The sequence below is a fragment of the Petromyzon marinus genome, chromosome 61 (genome assembly GCF_048934315.1).
Source record: "Petromyzon marinus isolate PM22_M1 ecotype Great Lakes invasive population chromosome 61, UKy_Petmar_22M1.pri1.0, whole genome shotgun sequence".
Lineage (NCBI taxonomy): Eukaryota > Metazoa > Chordata > Hyperoartia > Petromyzontiformes > Petromyzontidae > Petromyzon > Petromyzon marinus.
Genome location: NC_133727.1, coordinates 3,728,799 through 3,754,264, shown reverse-complemented (window position 1 = coordinate 3,754,264; position 25,466 = coordinate 3,728,799). Strand labels below are relative to the sequence as shown.

The following is a 25,466-nucleotide window of genomic DNA, read 5'->3' as shown; positions in this document are numbered from 1 at the left end:
GGACAGCTGCCACTGGGGATGCCCCCTAGGCTAGGCCACACAGCAGCAGCAACATCTCCACCCTCTCCCCGATTGTGAAACTTCAGCGGCACCGCGGCCCGTCCTGCGAGAACACGTTGCAGCCGGTGTCAATCGCAGGACAACGATTTGAATCGATATGCGGCACTAGCTTATTACACGTACATATATTATTATGATTTTCGTTTAAATACATGAAACCATAAATAGAACGTAAACATTGTTTTTTTTCTTCTTCCGTAAACAACACGAGCGGATGCATCAACAAGACAAAGCCACGCAAAAAAGTGTACGAGTCGCAAACATTTCCAAACCTGTCAACCCATCACGGTTTAAGCCCCGTACTCTTGTGCAGGAGAATTGAGTTTTCAGGGTCCATTTCAATACGGGCAACACAACTCTAACTTTGTGTCTATGTGTTTGTGTTTATAGCTTGCGATGGGACTTTGTAGATGGAACGTTGAGATTTATAAGGGGCACGGGGTGACCAGTAAGGTTTGAGTTGGCCTGTAATCAGGTAGGGCACTGATAAGGGGTTGGCGGCTATGTAGTGGTGTAGTGTATAGTGTAGTGTATAGTGTAGTGTATAGCAGCAAACCCGTCAACCCATCACGGTCTAGCCCCGTATTCCGGTGAGTTTTCAGGTCCATGCGGCGTACAGCCGTTTCAATGCGGGCAACACAACTACAACTTTGTGTCTATGTGTTTGTGTTTCTCCCTTGCGATGGGACTTTGTCGGATGAACGCCGAGATTTATAAGGGACACGGGGTGACCAGTGAGGTCTGAGTTGGTCTGTAATCAGGTAGAGCACTGATAAGGGGTTGACAGCTGTGCGTTGATCATGCCACGAGAATAATAAAAGCTCACAAGGCCAAAATTTCGCCAGCAAAATAAATTTTACATCTTCAGCATTTCCCACCCCAGTGCTCGTATATACAGTACATAGCCCCCCCCCCTCCATATACCACCCCCACAGCCCCTCCCCTCTTAATACTGTACAGAGACTCCTCTACTTAAGGATGGGTTAGGTTCCAGAGGTACTAAATTTTTGACTTTAAACTTTCGTGCGTGCAGGAATTCATTTTTCTTTCGTTCTTTCGGTAAAGTCACGGAGATGGAAAAATAATAATAAAGTGAATAAAAATAATAAAACAAAAAAATAGAAACCACGACGCTTCGATCACGAGACAAGCGGTCGTCACCAGGAAACGGGGGTGGTTAGCCTCTAAAGGCAAACTGTCTATAAAGGTTTAAAATGGGCGTAGCCCAAGTGTGTCAGCAGCATGGGCGGGGCAGCTTATGTTAATGTAAGTGATGGTAGTAGTGGGTAACGACGGGGTTGGTGGTGGGTTTCCACCAATTAAAGAGCTGCCAGGTAATCATTGCACCTCGCTTTACACACTCACACTGGTGACGGTGGGGGTTGCTGCTAGTGGTGATGGTAGTAGTGGGTAATGATGGTACAGGTGGTGGGCTTCCACCAATAGAGCACTACTGCTAGAGGTGATGGTAGTAGTGGTAATGATGGTACTATTGATGGAAATATTACAGGCAGTTATGACTTGAACTGGTTGATAACGTCCTTCCAGTGATCGCTGAGTTTGTACCAATCTTCTCCGTTGAAATTGTATCTATGTCTGTATATATGGATGGCTTCGTGAACGAATCTTTGTTGACAGCCAGTGGGTTTGCAAAGTACCTTCGTCTTAGAGAAATCAATTTCGTGTAAGCCAGCTGCATTAATGTAGCCCTTAAGGGGTTGGGACACATCGCTGCAGACGTGACAACATCTGAAATCGCTGCAAATATCAAAAGCGCTAAGATACCAGTCAGCAACATCAGTAAGGATGAGCGTTTTGAGTTATCTCAATTGAAAAAGATGGATGATATCGTCATCCTCTCAGCCGACAAGGGCAATGCCATGGTGATCATGGACAAAACCGTGTATAACAACAAAATGCAGGACCTATTTAATGATGGTAGCTACACAAAAAATTTAAAGAGATCCCACCAACAGCCTCGTTATAAAAACGAACAGTATCATCACTCATTCAGCTTCATTAATTGAACAGAACAAACGGTTTTCCTTAAAACCTTCTGTTGCTTGACCACCCAGACTATATGGCTTACCAAAATCCATAAAGAAGGTACAACCCTTCGTCATATCGTCTCCACCATCGGCTCACCCAACTACAAACTGGCCCGATATCTGGCTGAGACCTTACAGTCATTCACTGGTAAGACCACTTTTTCCGCACTTAACTCAGCTCACCTGGTCTCATCAATTAAGGACATCTCACTGTCCCCAGGTGATTTGCTCGTTAGTTTCGATGTACTGTAGTTTCTTTGTTCACCAAAGTTCCGGTGTCCGACACCACTGCAATCATTGAAGATTTGGTCCAACAAGGATTGAATGCTGATGTACCGGCCCTGGTGAGACACTGCCTCACCAATACATACTTCACCTGGAATGGAACATTCTACAAACAAACTGAAGGCACCCCAATGGGTTCTCCCTTATCTCCGGTTGTAGCCAGACGAAGGTACTTTGCAAACCCACTGGCTATCAACAAAGATTCGTTCATGAAGCCATCTATATATATATACAGACATAGATACAATTTCAACAGAAAAGATGGGTACAAACTCAGCGATCACTGGAAGGACGTTATCAACCAGTTCAAATCATTTTGCCTGTAATATTTCCATTTTATACCTGGCAACCCTTTAATTAGTGGAAGCCCACCACCTGTACCATCACTGCCCACTACTACCATCACCTCTAGCAGCAACCTCCACCGTCAACAGTGTGGTTGTTTAAAGCGAGGTGCAATGATTACCTGGCAGCCTTTTATTTGGTTGAAACCCACCACCAGCACTGTCATTGCCCGCCCATGCTGCTGATACTTGGGCTACACCCATTTTAAACCTTTATAAACAGTTTTGCCTTTAGAGGCTAACCACCCTTTTCCTGATGACGACCGCTTGTGTTGCGATCGAAACATTTTTTTAAAATTAACTTTTTGATTATTATTTTTTCTATCTACGTGACTTTGCCGAAAGAACCAAAGAATACGAATCCAGAGGTACTTGTTCGTAAGTCGAGTTGTTCGTAAGTCCAACTTTAGCACCCGTCGATTCCAAACGTTGTATGGTGTGTACACTAGACATGGGGAATGGCTTTAAAAGTTGTCTAATCTCCTGTAGATGCCACTGGTTTTTCACGTTCTGCAGATGTAGATGCCACTGGTTCTTCACGTTCTGCAGATGTAGATGCCACCGGTTCTTCACGCTCTGCAGATGTAGATGCCACTGGTTCTTCACGCTCTGCAGATGTAGATGCCACTGGTTTTTCCCGTTCTGCAGATGTAGATGCCACTGGTTCTTCACGTTCTGCAGATGTAGATGCCACTGGTTCTTCACGTTCCGCACATGTAGATGCCACTGGTTCTTCACGTTCTGCAGATGTAGATGCCACTGGTTCTTCACGTTCTGCAGATGTAGATGTCACCGGTTCTTCACATTCTGCAGATGCAGATGCCACCACCCCCATCAATCGCGCGGCGATTTAACTTACGACTCTCGGTCCAAGCAGGCAACTGGCCAATACGGAACAGGTTCGTTCGTATCTATAAAAGTTCGTGAGTCGAATGTTCATAAGTAGAGGAGCCCCCATATACCACCCCCCACAGCCCCTCCCCTCGGTCCCCCACAGCCCCTGCCGCTACAATACCCCCCCCCCCACAGCCTCTCCCGACCCCACAGGCCCTCCCCTCGGTCCGTTACAGCCGCATCATTTCCAGTGGAGCGCGAGACGACCCCACCCCGCCCCACCCCCCACACCCCGCCCTCCACCCCACCCCCCGGGGGTTTCGTATCTCGCACGCGATCGCCTTGCGCGTGCGCAGACGGCGGCTGGCGACGTCGCCCGGCCTGGAGCCTCGGGCCCTGGCCTCGTGGGCCCAGCCAAGGCTCTCGTGGGCCCAGCCTAGGCCTAGTAGGTCCAGCCTAGGCCTAGTAGGTCCAGCCTAGGCCTAGTAGGTCCAGCCAAGACCTCTTGGGCCCAGCCTAGGCCTAGTAGGTCCAGCCTAGGCCCCGTGGGCCCAGCCAAGACCTCGTGGGCCCAGCCTAGGCCTAGTAGGTCCAGCCTAGGTCTAGTAGGTCCAGCCTAGGCCTCGTGGGCCCAGCCAAGACCTCGTGGGCCCAGCCAAGGCTCTCGTGGGCCCAGCCAAGGCCTCATCACCCACCTACTCCGCTCACTCACAAAGACAAAGATCCCCTCCTCCCCCCGACCGTATAGCCTAAGCAGACTGTTGGGGCAAGTGCTGTTAGCCAGCGTGGCTGCTCGCTAACAGCACACCCGGCCCGCCTGTGTCTCCCCAGCGGCGATGGTTGCTACACGCCGCACCAGGTGTACTCATTTTGTGGCCGAGTCGACCTAGAGGGGAGGCCCAGGACTGGTTCAGATAATGGTCACCAGTGGTGGTGGTGGTGACCGTGGGCGGGAATCGAACTCGGGTCGCCCACCGGGGGTTACGTAGTGCTAACCGCTTACCGCTCACTCGCTCGCCCGCCCGCTCGCTCGCCCGCCCGCTCGCCCGCCCGCCCGCTCGCCCACCCACCCGCTCGCCCACTCGCTCATCCACTCACACGTACGTAGACCTCACAGCATCGCCGCCCGCGTCGCCCGCGGAATCCGCGGGCCTCTCCTTGGCGTCCACCGATCCGTAGGTGGCCTCCCTCGGCATCCCCCCGTCGTCCTCCTTGAGCTTCCGGTACGTGATGTCCGAACCTCCCTCGTCGTCATCGTCGTCATCGCCGCCGTCGCCAGCGGCCCGGCCTCCCGCGGCCCGCTGCCGGGCCCTCCGCACGCGGTACGCCACAATGAAGAGGCCGGCCTCGGCCGCCTGGAAGAGGGCGTAGAGGAGCGGGAAGAGGAAGATGGCGCCGATCGCCTCCGGGTGGAAGGTCAGCTTGAGGATGGCGGTGCACAGCTGGACGTTCTGGCAGCCCGTCTCCATCGAGATGGTGCGGCACAGCGAGGGCGGCAGGCGGCAGAGCCTGGCGAGGCCGAAGCCGACGCCGTAGCCGACGAGCGGCATGAGGACGGCGACGAGGTAGACGGTGGCGGGCAGCTGGCCCATGAGGTCGGGGCCCAGCAGGGAGCCGGTGAGGATGAAGAGGACGCCGAGGATGGGCAGCAGCAGCCACACGGACACCTGACCACGGGGTGGGGGGGGGGGGGTTCACGTCGTCGTCAAGATGATAACGACAATGACGACGATGATGATTGGTCATCGTGGTTGGTGGTGGTTGTTGTTGACCTATGTCTCTGCTTTATTGACCTGGTCAAGGCCTATGATACCATCAGTAGGCCTGTGCTCTGAGTTGTTCTTCTTGCTTTCGGAGTCCCTGACCCTCTGCTCATGATCATTAAGGACCTTCATTAACGGTGAGCAGGCCCGGTTAAAACTACGTGGCCGGGAGTTTGAGCCTTTCCCTGTACACCTTGGGGTGCGACAGGGATGTCCTCTGGCTCCCACATTATTTAACATCATCTTTGACCACGTAGTTAGAGAAGCTTCCCATGGCTGTACCGGAGGAATTTCCATTTGGTAAAGATACAATGGGAGGCTGATCGATGCCCGGGTGCGGTCAAGGGATGGCTCCCTATTGCTCAACCATGTTATGTATGCCGATGATCTGGTAATTGCTGCTCACTCAGAGGAGGAGTTGAAGGCGCTGCTGCTGAACCTGGAATGTGCCACTAAGAGGTGGGACCTTAACATCAGTGCACCAAAACTAAGCACCTGCCTGGGTATTTTGTACCATCGGACACTCCACCCCCTCACCTCCCCATTTGTGATGGAGCAGTTGTGGAGAGTTTCTCATACCTGGGCAGAATGCTTATGACCAGCTCCAGTTTTACAGCAGAGGTGTCATTCCAATTCAGTCGAGCGGCATTACTTTTTCATCGGCTGCACGATGCTGTGTAGAAGCTACCTGGTCTGTCGCTCCGCACAAAGCTTCGGGTCTTCTCGGCCAAAGTCATTCCCTCCCTTCTCTACGCTTGTGAAACGTGGACCCCTCTAATCTGCGCCGGTTAGAAACATTCAGGCTGGCATGCTTACGATCCATCCTGGGTTTAAACCAAGGTTGGATTGTGTGAGGAGCTCATAAATCCATGATAGATCTGGACAAAGTCCCATCGGTGAGCTCCTCCGGCAGGCAAGGCTGCGTTGGCTGGGTCATGTAGCCCGCATGCCCAGCCACGCCATAGGTTGTAGAAGAGATGGACTGATGCGGTTGGACTTGCCAACGACTGGTACCAGCGGTGTCAAGATCGGCCTCTGTGGAGGAGGCTCGTGTAGGACGCTGCTACTGGGCAGTTGGAGGCAGTCGCCCTCAAGCAACAGAGGGCAGAGGAGCGACTCTCACAACAACGAGCGGAGCTAAAACAGCAAGTTGGCACAGTGGTACAGCTGGTGGTGGTGCATCTACCGGTCATCTCAGTCAGCCAACCCAGGGTGTCTGCTGGGTTCTGTCCCGCGACCTCCTGTCAGCAGCGAGCCTTCGACACTTCACGCGGCCTCAAAGTGCACCGCGCGTTGCGTGTTGGTAAGGCGTTAAGTGTTGGTAAGGCGTTGCTGGGCTGGTAAGGTGTTGAGTGCTGGTAAGGCGTGGCTGGGCTGGTAAGGCGTTGAGTGCTGGTAAGGCGGTGCGTGTTGGTAAGGGGTTGCGTGTTGGTAAGGCGTTGAGTGTTATTAAGGCGTTGCGTGTTGGTTAGGCGTTGCGTGTTGGTTAGGCGTTGCATGTTTGGTAAGGCGTTGCGTTTTGGTAAGGCGTGGCTGGGCTGGTAAGGCGTGGCTGGGCTGGTAAGGCGTTGCGTGTTGGTAAGGCGTTGAGTGCTGGTAAGGTGTTGCGTGTTTGGTAAGGCGTGGCTGGGCTGGTAAGGCGTTGCGTGTTGGTAAGGCGTTGAGTGCTGGTAAGGTGTTGCGTGTTTGGTAAGGTGTGGCTGGGCTGGTAAAGCGTTGAGTGCTGGTAAGGCAAGGCGTTGAGTGTTGGTAAGGCGTTGAGTGTTGGTAAGGCGTGGCTGGGCTGCTAAGGCGTGGCTGGGCTGCTAAGGCGTGGCTGGGCTGCTAAGGCGTGGCTGGGCTGCTAAGGCGTGGCTGGGCTGCTAAGGCGTGGCTGGGCTGCTAAGGCGTGGCTGGGCTGCTAAGGCGTGGCTGGGCTGCTAAGGCGTGGCTGGGCTGGTAAGGCGTGGCTGGGCTGGTAAGGCGTGGCTGGGCTGCTAAGGCGTGGCTGGGCTGCTAAGGCGTGGCTGGGCTGCTAAGGCGTGGCTGGGGATGACCAGGGCTGGGGTGTTCACCTTGAGGATGACGTCTGCGGCGCCAGGTGCCCGATGGCGCAGCACGGCTCCGGCGGCGAGCGGCACGAGCGTGCCGCACAGCGTGAGCGCGATGGCGCCGAAGGGCAGCATCTGCACGACGGGGGTGTCGAGCCAGTGGCGGCTGTAGACCCAGAGGCACAGCGGCATCAGCGGCAGCGCCAGCAGGGCGGATGAGGCCGTCATGATGATGCTGGACGGGGCGGGGGGGGGTGGAGAGGAGGGCACGGAGGACGCTACGGACGGGCGGATGGTCACGCACGTCCAGAGACTCGTAGAGATACACAGAGATTGTAGAGATACACAGAGACTCGTAGAGACACACAGAGACTCATAGAGACACACAGAGACGCATAGAGACACACAGAGACTCATAGAGATACACAGAGACTCATAGAGATACACAGAGACTCATAGAGAGATACAGAGACCCATAGAGACACAGAGACTAATGGAGATACACAGAGATTGTAGAGATACACAGAGACTCATAGAGACACACAGAGACTCATAGAGACACACAGAGACTCATAGAGATACACAGAGATTCATAGAGAGATACAGAGATGCATAGAGACACACAGAGACTAATAGAGATACGCAGAGACTCATAGAGATACACAGAGACTCATATAAATACAGAGAGACTGATAGAGATACACAGAGACTCATAGAGATACACAGAGACTCATAGAGACACACAGAGGCTCATAGAGACACACAGAGACTCATAGAGAGACGCACAGAGACTCATAGAGACACACAGAGACTCATAGAGAGACGCACAGAGACGCATAGAGATACACAGAGACTCATAGAGACACACAGAGACTCAGAGACACACAGAGACTCATAGAGACACACAGAGAGACGCATAGAGATACACAGAGACTCATAGAGAGACACAGAGACTCATAGAGACTCATAGAGAGACACACAGAAACGCATAGACATACAGAGACTCATAGAGACACACACAGAGACTCGTAGACATACACAGAGACTCATAGAGATACACAGAGACTCATAGAGAGATACACAGAGACTCATAGAGATACACAGAGACTAATAGAGATACACAGAGACTCGTAGAGATACACAGAGACTCAGAGATACACAGAGACTCATAGAAATGCATAGAGATCCAGAGACTCATAGAGACACACAGAGACTCAGAGATACACAGAGACTAATAGAGATACACAGAGACTTGTAGAGATACACAGAGACTCATAAAGACACACAGAGACTCATAGAGACACACAGAATCATAGAGATACATAGAGATCCAGAGACTCATAGAGATACACAGAGACTCAGAGACACACAGAGACTCATAGAGACACAGAGACTCATAGAGATACACAGAGACTCATAGAGAGAGACCCATAGAGACACAGAGACTAATAGAGATACTCAGAGACTTGTAGAGATACACAGAGACTCATAGAGACACACATAGACTCATAGAGACACACAGAGACGCATAGAGACACACAGAGACTCATAGAGATACACAGAGACTCATAGAGAGATACAGAGACGCATAGAGACACACAGAGACTAATAGAGATACACAGATACTCATAGAGATACACAGAGACTCATAGAAATACAGAGAGACTCATAGAGATACACAGAGACTCATAGAGACACAGAGACTCATAGAGACACACAGAGACTCATAGAGAGACACACAGAGAGACGCATAGAGATACACAGAGACTCATAGAGACACACAGAGACTCATAGAGACACACAAAGAGACACATAGAGATACACAGAGACTCAGGGAGATACACAGAGACTCATAGAGACACACAGAGACTAATAGAGACACACAGAGACTCATAGAGACACACAGAGGCTCATAGAGACACGCAAAGAGACGCATAGAGACACACAAAGAGACGCATATAGATACACAGAGACTCATAGAGATACACAGAGACTCATAGAGACACACAGAGACTCATAGAGACACACAGAGGCTCATAGAGACACGCAAAGAGACGCATAGAGATACACAGAGACTCAGGGAGATACACAGAGACTCATAGAGACACACAGAGACTCATAGAGATACACAGAGACTCATTGAGACACAGAGACTCATTGAGACACACAGAGACTCATAGAGACACACAGAGACTCATAGAGATACACAGAGACTCATAGAGACACACAGAGGTTCATAGAGACACACAAAGATACGCATAGAGATACACAGAGACTCATAGAGACATACAGAGACTCATAGAGACACACAAAGAGACGCATAGAGATACACAGAGACTCAGGGAGATACACAGAGACTCATAGAGACACACAGAGACTCATAGAGACACACAGAGACTCATTGAGACAAACAGAGACTCATAGAGACACACAGAGACTCATAGAGATACACAGAGGCTCATAGAGACACACAAAGAGATGCATAGAGATACACAGAGACTCCTAGAGATACACAGAGACTCATAATGATACACAGAGACTCAGGGAGACACAGAGACTCAGGGAGACACACAGAGACTCAGGGAGACAGAGACTCAGGGAGATACACAGAGACTCATAGAGAGACACACAGAGACTCAGGGAGACACACAGAGACTCATAGAGATACACAGAGACTCATAGAGATACACAGAGACTCATAGAGATACACAGAGACTCAGGGAGACACACAGAGACTCAGGGAGACAGAGACTCAGGGAGATACACAGAGACTCATAGAGAGACACACAGAGACTCAGGGAGACACACAGATACTCATAGAGACACACAGAGACTCATAGAGATACACAGAGACTCATAGAGAGACACACAGAGACTCATGGAGACACACAGAGACTCATAGAGACACACAGAGATAGAGAGTGTCCGCGCTGGGCGTGGTCTTCTTTTCTTTTGCCATCTGCTGCTGCTGCTTATTTTTCCCGAGCGGCCTTACTTCATGAGAACACAAGAATTGTTGTTTACTTTAAGCGTTTGTTTTTAAATTTGTTTGATCGCCGGCGCTCGCCGCACCGCTGTTGGCTTAGCTACGGTGCGAAAGAAGTTCAGCGTTACTGTATATATATACACAGAGACCCTGAAAGACCCGCAGAGATTCATACCCACAGAGATCTACGGAGACTCAGATCCATAGAGACCCATAGAGACCAACAGAGACTCAGACCCACAGAGACCCACAGAGACTCAGATCCATAGAGACCCACAGAGACTTAGATCCATAGAGACCCACAGAGACTCAGATCCATAGAGACCCACAGAGACTCAGACCCATAGAGACCCAGAGAGACTCAGATCTATAGAGACCCACAGAGACACAGACCCTTAGAGACCCACAGAGACTCAGACCCACAGCGACTCAGACCCATAGAGACCCACAGCGACTCAGATCCATAGTGACCCACAGAGACTCAGACCCATAGAGACCCACAGAGACTCAGACCCATAGACACCCACAAAGACTCAGATCCATAGAGACCCACAGCGACCCAGACCCTTAGAGACCCACAGCGACTCAGACCCATGGAGACCCACAGCGACTCAGACCCATAGAGACCCACAGAGACCCAGACCCATAGAGACTAACAGCGACTCAGATCCATAGAGACCCACAGAGACTCAGATCCATAGAGACCCACAGAGACACAGACTCAAAGAGACCCACAGAGACCCGCAGAGACACAGACCCATAGAGACCCATAGAGACCTACAGAGACTCAGACCCACAGAGACCCACAGAGACTCAGACCCATAGAGGCCCACATAGACTCAGACGCATAGAGACCCACAGCAACTCAGACCCATAGAGACCCACAGAGACTCAGACTCATAGAGACCCACAGAGACCCATACCCATAGAGACCCACAGCGACTCAGACCCATAGAGACCCACAGGGACCCAGACCCATAGAGACCCACAGCGACTCAGACCCACAGCAACTCAGACCCATAGAGACCCACAGAGACCCAGACCCATAGAGACCCACAGCGACTCAGACCCACAGAGACCCACAGAGACTCAGACCCACAGCGACTCAGACCCATAGAGACCCACAGAGACCCAGACCCATAGAGACTCACAGCGACTCAGATCCATAGAGACCCACAGATACTCAGATCCATAGAGACCCACAGAGACACAGACCCATAGAGACCCACAGCGACTCAGACCCACAGAGACCCACAGAGACTCAGACCCACAGCGACTCAGACCCATAGAGACCCACAGAGACCCAGACCCATAGAGACTCACAGCGACTCAGATCCATAGAGACCCACAGATACTCAGATCCATAGAGACCCACAGAGACACAGACCCATAGAGACCCACAGAGACCCACAGAGACACAGACCCATAGAGACCCATAGAGACCCATAGAGACCCACAGAGACGCAGACCCACAGAGACCCACAGAGACTCAGATCCATATAGACCCACAGAGACACAGACCCATAGAGACCCACAGAGACCCACAGAGACTCAGACCCATAGAGACCCATAGAGACCCACAGCGACTCAGACCCACAGAGACCCACAGAGACTCAGACCCATAGAGACCCATAGAGACCCACAGAGACTCAGACCCATAGAGACCCACAGAAACCCACAGAGACTCAGACCCATAGAGACCCACAGAGACCCACAGAGACTCAGACCCATAGAGACCCACAGAGACCCAGACCCATAGAGACCCACAGAGACCCACAGAGACTCAGATCCATATAGGCCCACAGAGACCCACAGCGACTCAGACCCACAGAGACTCAGATCCATAGAGGCCCACAGAGACCCACAGAAACTCAGACCCACAGAGACCCACAGAGACTCAGACCCATAGAGACCCGCAAAGACCCACAGAGACTCAGACCCACAGAGACCCACAGAGACCTACAGAGACTCAGACCCATAGAGACCCACAGAGACCCAGACCCATAGAGACCCACAGAGACCCACAGAGACTCAGACCCATAGAGACCCACAGAGACTCAGTCCCATAGAGACCCACATCGACTCAGACCCATAGAGACCCACAGCGACTCAGACCCATAGAGACCCACAGCGACTCAGACCCATAGAGACCCAGAGACCCAGAAACCCAGACCTACAGATCCCGAGACCCATAGAGACCCACAGAGACTCAGACCCACAGAGAGCCACAGAGACCCAGACCCACAGATCCCGATACCCATAGAGACCCACAGAGACCCACAGAGACTCAGACCCATGGTGACCCACAGAGACCCAGAGACCTGGAGACCCACAGAATAGCACGGTTGGCTTACGTACAGTGTGAAAGAAGTTCAACATTACTGTACATACACAGAGCCCCATAGACACCCACAGAGCCCCATAGACACCCACAGAGAACTACAGATTAGCAGGGTTGGCTACGTACGGTGCGAAGGAATTCAATATACATACAGCGTAGACGCCAGTGTTGTACTGTACCCCCCGTGTGCCACGTTGTGTATGGACGAACGACCCTAAATGCGGGTCCTATGCACGTGAGCAATTGGTTGTGTGCATCATCATAACAGCATCATCACAGCATAATCACACCACGTCATCACACCACGTCATCACAGTATCATCACAGCATAATCATAGCATCATCACACCACGTCATCACAGTATCATCACAGCATCTTATCATCAATCACAGCAGCATCATCACACCACGTCATCACAGCATCATCACAACATCATCACAGCATCATCACAACATCATCACGGCATCATCACACCACGTCATCATACAACGTCATCACAGTATTATCACAGCATCTCATCATCAATCACAGCAGCAGCATCATCACACCACGTCATCACACCACGTCATCACAGCATCATCACAACATCATAACAGCATCTCCTCATCAATCACAGCAGCATCATCACACCACGTCATCACAGAATCATCACAGCTTCATCACAGCATCATCATCACAAGCAGCATCATCATCATAGCATCATCACAGCATCTCATCATCAATCACAGCATCATCATCACACTCAGCATCACAGCAGCATCATCACACCACGTCATCACACCACGTCAACACAGAATCATCACAGCATCATCACAGCATCATCACACTACGTTATTACAGCATCATCATCACAGCATCATCATCACACTCAGCATCACAGCATCATCATCATCACATCACCATCATCACACATCATCACATCACAACATCACATCACCATCATCACACATCACAGCATCATCATCACATCATCATCACATAATCATCATCACACGCATCATCACATCATCACATCACCATCATCACATCATCAGCACACACATCAAATCACCATCATCACACACATCACCATCACACACATCACCATCATCACACACATCACCATCATCACACACACATCACCATCATCATCACACACATCATCACCATCATCGCACACATCATCATCATCACATCACCATCATCACACACATCACCATCACACACATCATCATCATCACACACATCATCATCACATCATCATCACACACATCACCATCATCACACACATCATCATCATCACACACATCACCATCACACACATCATCATCATCACACACATCACATACATCACATCATCATCATCACACACATCACCATCATCACACACATCATCATCACCATCATCACATCATCACACACATCACCATCACACACATCACCATCACACACATCACCATCATCACACACATCATCATCATCACACACATCACCATCACACACATCATCACCATCATCACACACATCACATCACCATCATCACACATCATCACCATCATCACATCACCATCATCACACACATCACCATCATCACACACATCACCATCATCACATCACAGCATCATCATCACATCACCATCATCACACATCACATCATCACATCATCATCATCACACACATCACCATCATCACACACATCACCATCATCACACACATCACCATCACACACATCATCATCATCACACACATCACCATCATCACACACATCACCATCATCACACACATCATCATCACCATCATCACATCATCATCATCATCACACACATCACCATCACACACATCATCATCATCACACACATCACATCACCATCATCACACACATCATCATCACATCATCATCACACATCACCATCATCACACACATCACATCACCATCATCACACACATCATCATCATCACACACATCACCATCACACACATCATCATCATCACACACATCACATCATCATCACATCACCATCATCACACACATCACCATCACACACATCATCATCATCACACACATCACATACATCACATCATCATCACATCACCATCATCACACACTGGTCCCTGCTTAGACGAAGTAACCGGGGAGATGAAGCGAGAGAGAGGAGTGGGGGTCTCTGTGATGCTCGTGATGTGTTTAGCACGGAGCAAGCACAAAGACAACAACAACAGCAGCAGAGATGAAAGGCTCTTGTTGACTAACAAGCTCCGTGGGTTTGAACACACACGCACACACGTGTACACACGCGCACGCGTGGGCGTGTGTGTACATGTGTGTGCGTGTGCTGAACTTCTTTCGCACCGTACGTAGCCAACCGTGCTAATCTGTGGGTCTCTGTGGGTCTCTATGGGTGTCTATATGGACCTCTATGGATCTGGGTGTCTGTGGGTCTCTGTGGGTCTCTATGGGTGTCTATATGGGCCTCTATGGATCTGGGTGTCTGTGGGTCTGTGTGGGTCTGTGTGGGTCTGTGTGGGTCTGTGTGGGTCTCTATGGGTGTCTATATGGGTCTCTATGGGTCTGTGTCTCTGTGGGTCTCTGTGGGTCTCTATGGGTCTCTGTAGGTCTCTCTGGGCCTCTATGGGTATGTGTCCCTGTGGGTCTCTATGGGTCTGAGTCTCTGTGGGTCTCTGTGGGTCTGAGACTATGTGGGTCTCTGTGGGTCTGAGTCTCTGTGGGTCTCTGTGGGTCTGAGTCTCTGTGGGTCTGTATGAGTCTGGGTATCTGCGGGTCTCTGTGTACATACAGTAACGTTGAACTTCTTTCGCACCGTACGTAGCCAACCGCGCTAATCTGCATGTGCGGGATAGTGACATCAAACGGGAGTCCCTCTCTGGGATTTACTGCGGTGACGATTATCTGAACCGCAGTCCCGGGCCTCCCCTAGGTCGACTCAGCCTCAAAACGTTAATTTATTTTCACCACGTAAGGCCCACTGTGCTGAATGTATTTAACTCTATTTATATTTGTTTAAGAAGACGACCTGGACAACAATTGATAGCTCATTGATGTTGATTCGGAACACGGACGGGAGAAAAACCGGTGGGGACCCAGAGAAAATAATCCACGCGACCACGGGGAGAGAGAGACACGCAAACTCCAAATATACAGCAGCAGGCATCAGGGTCGGGATCGAACCCACGACTCCTGTGTACCAGGCAAGGTAGTTAACATCTCACCATAGAGAGAGACACGCAAACTCCAAATATACAGCAGCAGGCATCAGGGTCGGGATTGAACCTACGACCTCCTGTGTACCAGGCGAGGTAGTCAACATCTCACCACAGAGAGAGAGACACGCAAACTCCAAATATACAGCAGCAGGTATCAGGGTCGGGATCGAACCCACGACCTCCTGTATACCAGGCAAGGTAGTTAACATCTCACCACGGAGAGAGAGAGACACGCAAACTCCAAATATACAGCAGCAGGCATCAGGGTCGGGATCGAACCCACGACCTCCTGTATACCAGGCGAGGTAGTTAACATCTCACCACGGAGAGAGAGACACGCAAACTCCAAATATACAGCAGGCATCGTCAGGGTCGTGATCAAACTCACGACCTCCTGTGTACCAGGCGAGGTAGTTAACATCTCCTAGCCACCTATAACCGTACTATCGTATATTGTTTTTTTTTATCTGGAGGAAAAGAAACGTGAAGATGTAACGTTTAAATTTCGATTTAAAGCTTTCGTGACTACAAGGATCCATCTTCTTTGGTTCTTTCGGTAAAGTCACCACGTAGAATGAGAATAAAATAATAAATAAATAAAGTAACACAGTAAAATTTTCACGACGTTTCGGCCACAACACAAGTGGCCTTCCTTTCACCTGAAGAAGGCCACTTGTATTTTGATTTAAAGCTTTCGTGACTGCAGTAATTCATATTCTTAGTTTTTTCGGTAAAGTCACGTTGAAGGGAAACAACAAAATAATAAAATATATATAAAACAATAAAAAATTCTCACGACGTTTCGACCATAACACAAACGGTCGTCTTCAGGCATTTTTTATTGTTTTATATATATTTTATTATTTTGTTGTTTCCCTTCAACGTGACTTTACCGAAAAAACTAAGAATAAGGCCACTTGTGTTGTGGCCGAAACGTCGCGAGAATTTTTTTATTGTTTTATATATATTTTATTATTTTGTTGTTTCCCTTCAACGTGACTTTACCGAAAAAACTAAGAATAAGGCCACTTGTGTTGTGGCCGAAACGTCGTGAGAATTTTATTGTGTTATGTTATTTTATTAATTTATTATTTTATTCTCATTCTACGTGACTTTACCGAAATAACCAAAGAAGATGTAACGTTTGTTTATCTCTCCTGTTCCCGATTAACAGAGGAGGCGTATACGGAGGCTGGGTTGCGGTACAAATATAAAGATCCCCGTGTAGCCTGTAACAGACTGTAGGGGCAAGTGCTGTTAGCGAGCACCTGTGAAGGCCGGCACGGCACACGAGGGGGTGGGTGGCCAGCACCACGCCCGGCCGCCTTTGTCTCCCCAGTGGCCATGTTTACTGCACATCGCACCAGGTACTCATTGGAGGCTGAGTCGACCTAGAGGGTTCAGATAATCGTCACCGGTGGTGTTGGCCGTGAGCGGGAATCGAACCCAGGTCTCTTTCGGATTCGTGACGCAGCGTAGCGCTAACCGCCGCGCCACCGCTCCCCCCCCCCTCACCGAGACAGAGACAAAGATCCCCCGTGTAGCCTGTAACAGGCTGTTGGGGCAAGTGCTGTTAGCGAGTAGCAGCACCTGTGAAGGCCAGCACGGGCGCACGAAGGGATGGGTGGGTGGCCAGCACCCACGCCCGGCCGCCTTTGTCTCTCCCTCCCATCCCCCCTCCCCCCCTCTTGATGGAGATTATCTGGCTCCGTGTCAACGCGTGCCGCTCCCCTTGCTCGGTTTATTAAATTCTGGCGACTTCCGTGCCAGAATTTCCATCGCGGCTCTCAAAAAAAAATTGGCGCTCCCGCGACGCGAGAGAGGTCCTGGCGGAGATCACGACGACCATGATGATGATGCTGATGATGATAATGCTGATGTTGATGATGTTGATGATGGTGATGATAATGGTGATTATGATGATGGTGATGATGATGGTGATGATGCTGATGATGATGCTGATGACGATGATGATGCTGATGGCGATGATGCTGATGACGACGATGATGCTGATGATGATGTTGCTGATGATGATTTCGATGATGATGATGCTGATGATGATGCTGATGATGTTAATGATCCTGATGATGATGTTGATGACGATGATGAGGTTGATGACGATGTTGATGACGATGATGAGGTTGATGATGATGATGTTGACGACGATGATGATCTTGATGTTGATGACGATGTGGATGACGATGTTGATGACGATGATGATGATGTTGATGACGATGATGAGGTTGATGATGATGATATTGACGATGATGTTGATGATCCTGATGTTGATGATGATGTTGATGATGTCGATGATGAGGTTGATGATGATGATGATGTTGATCACGATGTTGATGACGATGATGAGGTTAATGATGATGATGCTGATGACGATGTTGATGTTGATGATCCTGATATTGATGGCGATGATGAGGTTGATGATGATGATAATGATGATCCTGATGACGATGTTGATGACGATGATGAGGTTGATGTTGATGAGGTTGATGATGATCCTGATGATGATGTTGATGACGATGATGATGTTGATGATGATGTTGATGATCCTGATGATGACGTTGATGATGTTGATGACGATGATCACGATGATGCTGCTGATGATGATGTTTATGTTGCTGCTGATGATGATGCTGCTACGGTAGCAGTCAAGTGGTGGGGAGCGGTGGTGCAGCGGTTAGCGCTACACCGCGCTACAAACCCGGCGACCCGAGTTCGATTCCCGCTCACGGCCACCACCAACACCCAGTGACGATTATCTGAACCGGTCCTGGGCGTCCCCTAGGTCGACTCAGCCTCAAATGAGTACCTGGTGCGATGCGTAGTGAACATCGCTCCTCTTGCAACGTAATTGTATTGGGATTTCGAGAGCGGTTCAGATTATTACATTTCCATTTCGCTCAGATTGATATCGATGAGTGGAGTTTTATGTTTTACGCTCTCCGCTTTTGAGATACTTCAGTGTGAAGTACACTTTAAATAAGTAATATAATATTTAAAAAACACGCTTTAATTAAATGTACCGTACTAGTAATGGAAGAACTCCACGACTCCAGGAAGTGGCCCCGAAGCTTGCCACAACTTAAGGGGGCCGTGGGCAATTACAGCCAACGTGAGTTGAGCGTGGACAATTAGACCCAAGCCGAAACATAACGTATAAAAAATAATGTTTAAAAATATTTTACTTTATTTTTTTATGATAGAATATAGTATTGTCATCAGTATGACATAACTATACAAAGTTGGCAGTCGATATCACATTGGGAAGTGGGTTAACATTGAGTTACAACATTTGAGGATGCAACAACAACAGACAGAGTGAGTTAAATAAAAGCGTGTAAATAATAAAAATGTAGAGTGTTATGGTCATCGTTGGTGCTGGCCACCCACCCCCACTCCCCCAACAAGTCAATACGTCTGTCAATAACCATGGACTCACACAGCATAGATGAACACGTCAATACACACGTGCTTATTTGAGCAAGTAAGGCCCCACTGAGGTGCTGCGTAGCTCTTTGGTCAGACGTGACCTGGCCATCACAAATGATAGCTCAACGAAGTGGCTCAGCGTCATCATCATCATCACCACGTGGACATTTATAGCAGCAGACAAACACTCTGGACGCGTGACGTTGAATCTAAATGTGGGAGGGGAAAACCGGAGGACCCGGAGAAAAATCCACGCAGGTGTCAGGGTCGAGATCGAACCCACGACCTCCTGTAGACCAGGCGAGGTAGTTAACATCTCACCACGGAGAGAGAGAGACACGCAAACTCCAAATATACAGCAGGCGTCAGGGTCGTGATCGAATCCACGACCTGCTGTAGACCAGGCGAGGTAGTTAACATCTCACCACGGAGAGAGAGAGACACGCAAACTCCAAATATACAGCAGGCGTCAGGGTCGTGATCGAATCCACGACCTCCTGTATACCAGGCGAGGTAGTTAACATCTCACCACGGATAGAGACACGCAAACTCCAAATATACAGCAGGCGTCAGGGTCGGTATTGAACCCACGACCTCCTGTAGACCTGGCGAGGTAGTTAACATCTCACCACGGAGAGAGAGAGACACGCAAACTACAAATATACAGCAGCAGGCGTCAGGGTCGGGTTGGAACCCACGACCTCCTGTATACCAGGCGAGGTAGTTAACATCTCACCACGGGGAGAGAGAGACACGCAAACTCCAAATATACAGCAGGCGTCAGGGTCGGGTTGGAACCCACGACCTCCTGTAGACCCGGTGAGGTAGTCAACATCTCACCACGGAGAGAGAGAGAGAGACACGCAAACTCTAAATATACAGCAGGCATCAGGGTCGGTATTGAACCCACGACCTCCTGTAGACCAGGCGAGGTTGTCAACATCTCACCACGGAGAAAGAGAGACACGCAAACTCCAAATATACAGCGGGCGTCGGGATCGAACCCACGAGGGAGTTAACCTGCACTATTATATTTCTAAATATATATACTTCACTAGTATACACGACTGAACACTACATTATATACTACATTCTCTACTACACTACACACTGCACTATACACTACACTATACACTACTGAACACTACATTATATACTACACTATACACTACACTATACACTACACACTACACTATACACTACATTATATACTACACTATACACTGCACTATACACTACACTATACACTACACTATATACTACACTACTACACACTACACTATACACTACATTATATACTATACTATACACTGCACCCTGTATCTGCGATTAGCATGGTTGACTACGTACGGTGCGAAAGAAGTTATACGTAGATACATCATCCCATCGCCCCCATCTCATCCCACCCGAGGTTCATGTCTCCAGCATCACCATCTCATACACATCATCCCATCTCACCACCCCACCATCATCATCATCCCATCTCACCATGCCATACACATCATCATCTCACCATCCCATCATCATCATCTCACCATCCCATACACATCATCATCCCATCTCATCATCTTACAAGCAACATCATATCATCATCGCATATCATCATCCCATCGTATCTCCCCATCCCATCCACCCCATCACCACCACCATCACCACCACCATCACCACCACCCCACCTGAGGTTTATGTCTCCAGGATCATCATCCCACCCCATCTGACCATCACCATTCCATCATCACCACCATTCCATCCATCTCACCATCATCATCCCATCTCACCATCATACCATCTCATCACCACCACCCTATATCATCTCATTATCATCATCCCATCCACCCCATCGCCACCACCGCCACCACCCTACCTGAGGTTCATGTCTCCGTCGATGAACAGCGACATGATGTTGGACAGCGTGCCGCCGGGGCAGCAGCCGCACACCATCCCATCATCATCATATTGTCATCATCCCATTCATCTCATCATCTCACCACCACCACCATCATCATCATCACCACCACCATCATCATCACCACCCCACTTGAGGTTCATGTCTCCAGGATCATCATCCCACCCCATCTCGCCACCACCACATCATCATCACCACCATCTCATCCATCTCACCATATCATCATCCTCAATCATCCTTACAATCATCATCCCATCCACCCCATCGCCACCACCACCGCCACCACCCCACCTGAGGTTCATGTCTCCGTCGATGAACAGCGACATGGTGTTGGACAGCGTCCCGCAGGGGCAGCAGCCGCACACCATCCCATCATCATCATATTGTCATCATCCCATTCATCTCATCATCTCATCATCTCACCACCACCACCATCATCATCATCACCACCACCATCATCATCACCACCCCACTTGAGGTTCATGTCTCCAGGATCATCATCCCACCCCATCTCGCCACCACCATATCATCATCACCACCATCTCATCCATCTCACCATCTCATCATCATCATCATCCTCAATCATCCTTACAATCATCATCCCATCCACCACCACCACCGCCACCACCCCACCTGAGGTTCATGTCTCCGTCGATGAACAGCGACATGATGTTGGACAGCGTCCCGCCGGGGCAGCAGCCGCACACCAACACCGCCACCGCGGCCGCCTCGCCCAGCGCGAAGGCGTTGGCCATGGCGAACGCCACGAAGGGCATCACCACAAACTGCGCCAGGGCCGCGATCAGGACGCCCGCGGGCCTCCGGAGGTGGTGGCCCAACTGGCCGAGCTCCACCGTGCAGCCCATGCCCAGCATGGTGAAGGCCAGCACCACGGCCACGTACACGCTGATGATGGGGTTGAGCGGCGAGTCCCAGATGGGCGACACGGTGGGGCCCGTGGTGGCGGTGGCGGCGGCGATGGTGGACAACCCTCCTCCTCCTCCTCCTGCTCCTGCTCCTCCGCCGCCGCTGCCGTCGCTGCTACCGGACGAGGGTGACGCGGTGGGGGGCGTGGCCCCCAGCTCCCCACCGCCGCCCGTGATGTTCTCCAGGACGGAGTCCCACAGCCACGAGGACGACGAGGAGTTGAGGAAGTCGATGGTGATGGTGGTGGTGGTGTTGGTGGTGGTGTTGGTGGTGTAGTTGCTGGTGGTGTTGGTGGTGGAGTCGTCCAGCACGGCGCTGCTGAAGAAGGTGACGTTGGTGAAGTCCTCCCCGGACCTCTCCGCCGTGAAGTTGTCCATGGCACCCGCTGCGCTCGACCCTCCGACTGATCGTCGGACTCACCTGACCGACCTGCTGACTGATCTTCCGACTGACCTTCTGACTCACCTGACCGACCTGCTGACTGATCTTCCGACTGACCTTCTGACTGACCTGACCGACCTGCTGACTGATCTTCCGACTGACCGTCGGACTCACCTGACCGACCTGCTGACTGATCTTCCGACTGACCTTCTGACTGACCTGACCGACCTGCTGACTGATCTTCCGACTGACCTTCTGACTGACCTGACCGACCTGCTGACTGATCTTCCGACTGACCTTCTGACTGACCTGACCGACCTGCTGACTGATCTTCCGACTGACCGTCGGACTCACCTGACCGACCTGCTGACTGATCTTCCGACTGACGGTACGACTGACCTTCTGACTGACCTGGCTAACCGTCTGGCTGAACGTCCGGCCGACCTTCCGACTGACCGTCCGTCCGTCCGGCTGTCCTTCTGACTGACCGTCCGACTGTCCGGCTGACTTTCTGACTGACCGCCCGACTGTCCTTCTGACTGACCGACCTTCCGACTGTCCGTCCGACTGTCCGACTGTCTGACTGTCCGGCCGACCTTCCGACTGACCGTCCGACTGTCTGGCCGACCTTCCGACTGTCCGTCCGACTGTCCTTCTGACTGACCGTCCGTCCGACTGTCCTTCTGACTGACCGTCCACCGGCCCAGCTCGGCGTGGAGCTTGAGGAGACGGCGAAAACCGCCCTGAAAAATGCAACAACAGCAGCAGGGGCTGGAAGACCTCCACAGACCCACCCAACTTGTGTGATTATGTGGTGTGTGTGTGTGGTGTGTTTGTGTGTGATTTTGTGGTGTGTGTGATTATGTGGTGTGTGTGGTGTGTTTTATGTGTGATTTTGTGGTGTGTGTGATTATGTGGTGTGTGTGTGGTGTGATTGTGTGTGATTTTGTGGTGTGTGTGATTGCGTGTGTGTGGTGTGATTGTGTGGTGTGATTGTGTGTGCGATTGTGTGGTGTGTGTGATTGTGTGGTGTGATTATGTGGTGCGTGTGTGTGTGATTGTGTGTGATTGTGTGGTGTGATTGTGTGGTGTGATTGTTTGTGTGTGATTTTGTAGTGTGTGTGATTCTGTGGTGTGATTGTGCGTGTGATTGCATGGTGTGTGTGTGTGCATGTGTTTGTGTGGTGTGATTGTATGGTGTGTTAGTGTGGTGTGATTGTGTGGTGTGATTGTGTGGTGTGCGTGTGTTTGATGGCTCACCTGTTCACCTGTTTAGTTGCTCAGCTGTTCAGTCGCTCGGCTGTTCATCTGTTCACCTGTCCAGCTGTTCAGTTGCTCGGCTGTTCATCTGCTCACCTGTCCAGCTGTTCAGTTGATCTGCTGTTCATCTGCTCACCTGTTCAGCTGTTCGGCCGTTCACCTGTTCAGTTGCTCGGCTGTTCAGCTGTTTGGATGTTCATCCGTACGACCGTTTGGTTGGTCAGCCGTGGGTTCGGTTCAGCCGTTTCGGCTGTTTCAGTTCGTCGCCTGTTGTTTGTTCGGCTGTTGTTTGTTCGGCTGTTGGTCTTGTTCAGCCGGGGCCAGCTGTTCTGTACCGCTGCGTGAATCCTCTCCGCCTCGCTCCGCTGGAGCCGGTGGCTTTGTGGCACGCGGGGCCAGGCCGGACCGCTCTGACTGAGTGAATGGGTGGGCGGACGAGGCGTGCGACACGCGCACACGCGCAGACACACAGACACACGCACAGACACACAGACACACGCACAGCCACACACACACAGACACACACACACAGACACACATGCTACACATTCGCTCTGAGCGCCCGCGCGGTTGTGTGTGTGTGTCTGTGCGTGTGTCTGTGTGTGTGTGTCTGTGTGTGTGTCTGTGTGCGTGTGTCTGTGCGTGTGTCTGTGGGTGTGTCTGTATGTGTGTCTGTGTGTCTGTGCGTGTGTCTGTGTGTGTGTCTGTGTGTGTGTCTGTGTGTGCGTGTGTCTGTCTGTGTGTCTGTGCGTGTGTCTGTGTGTGTGTCTGTGTGTGTGTCTGTATGTGTGTATGTGTGCGTGTGTCTGTGTGTGTGTCTGTGCGTGTGTCTGTGTGTGTGTCTGTGTGTTGTGTGCGTGTCTGTGTGCGTGCGTGTGTCTGTGTGTGTCTGTGTGTGTGCGTGTGTCTGTGTGTGTGTCTGTGTGCATGCATGTGTCTGTGTATGCGCTGCGCTTCGAACCTGGGTTCGATTCCCGTTCACGGCCAACACCGATGACGATTATCTGAACCGGTCCCGGGCCTCCCCTAGGTCGACTCAGCCTCAAATGAGTACCTGGTGCGGTGTGTAAACATCGCCACTGGGGAGACAAAGGTGGCCGGGCGTGGTGCTGGCCACCCACCCCCTCGTGTGCCGTGCCGGCCTTCATAGGTGCTCGCTAACAGCACTTGCCCCAACAGTTTGTTAAGGCTATACAGGGGATCTTTGTTGTGTGCTTGTGTGTGTCCGTGTATGTCTGTGCGTGTGTGTCTGTGCGTGTGTGTCTGTGTCCATGTCTGTGTGTGTCGGTGTGTCTGTGTGTCTGTGCGTGTGTGTCTGTGTGTCTGTGCGTGTGTTTGTCTGTGTGTCTGTGCGTGTGTTTGTCTGTGTGTGTCTGTGTGTCTATGCTGTGCGTGTGTTTGTCTGTCGTGTGTGTCTGTGTGTGTGTGTCTGTGGGGAGCGGTAGTGTAGCGGTTAGCGCTACGCTGCGCTACGAACCTGGCAAACCGTGTTCGATTCCCGCTCACGGCCAACACCACCGGTGACGATTATCTGAACCGGTCCTGGGCCTCCCCTAGGTCGACTCAGCCTCAAATTAGTACCTGTTGCGGTATGTAAACATTGCCACTGGGGAGACAAAGGCGGTCGGGCGTGGTGCTGGCCACCCACCCCCTCG

General features: G+C 50.8%; 1 protein-coding gene across 2 annotated transcripts; it reads right to left on the bottom strand.

Moving 5' to 3' along the window:
- Positions 1-3,874: 3,874 nt before the first annotated feature.
- SLC10A4 (solute carrier family 10 member 4) lies at positions 3,875-24,316 on the bottom strand. 2 transcript variants are annotated; one of them, XM_032980225.2, is made up of 4 exons: positions 23,812-24,316; positions 21,877-23,294; positions 7,389-7,599; positions 3,875-5,238 (listed from the first exon to the last, which is right to left on the bottom strand). In XM_032980225.2, exons 2-4 carry the CDS (start codon positions 22,545-22,547, stop codon positions 4,666-4,668), a joined length of 1,455 nt encoding a protein of 484 aa, XP_032836116.2. In that variant the 5' UTR covers positions 22,548-23,294; positions 23,812-24,316; the 3' UTR covers positions 3,875-4,665. The 2 variants fall into 2 exon arrangements, with proteins under 2 accessions (XP_032836116.2, XP_032836118.2); XM_032980227.2 differs by lacking the exons at positions 21,877-23,294; positions 23,812-24,316 and adding an exon at positions 21,202-21,812.
- Between the last annotated feature and the right edge of the window lie 1,150 nt (positions 24,317-25,466).

Bases quoted from the DNA above. Each gene is read 5' to 3' on its own strand.
- SLC10A4 (XM_032980225.2), bottom strand. From the start codon at position 22,547: ATGGACAACTTCACGGCGGAGAGGTCCGGGGAGGACTTCACCAACGTC. The intron at 7,600-21,876 runs GTGGGGTGGTGG...CGCCCCGTCCAG, and splicing joins GACGGAGACATGAACCTCAG to CATCATCATGACGGCCTCAT. The intron at 5,239-7,388 runs GTGAACACCCCA...CCCCGTGGTCAG, and splicing joins CCGCAGACGTCATCCTCAAG to GTGTCCGTGTGGCTGCTGCT.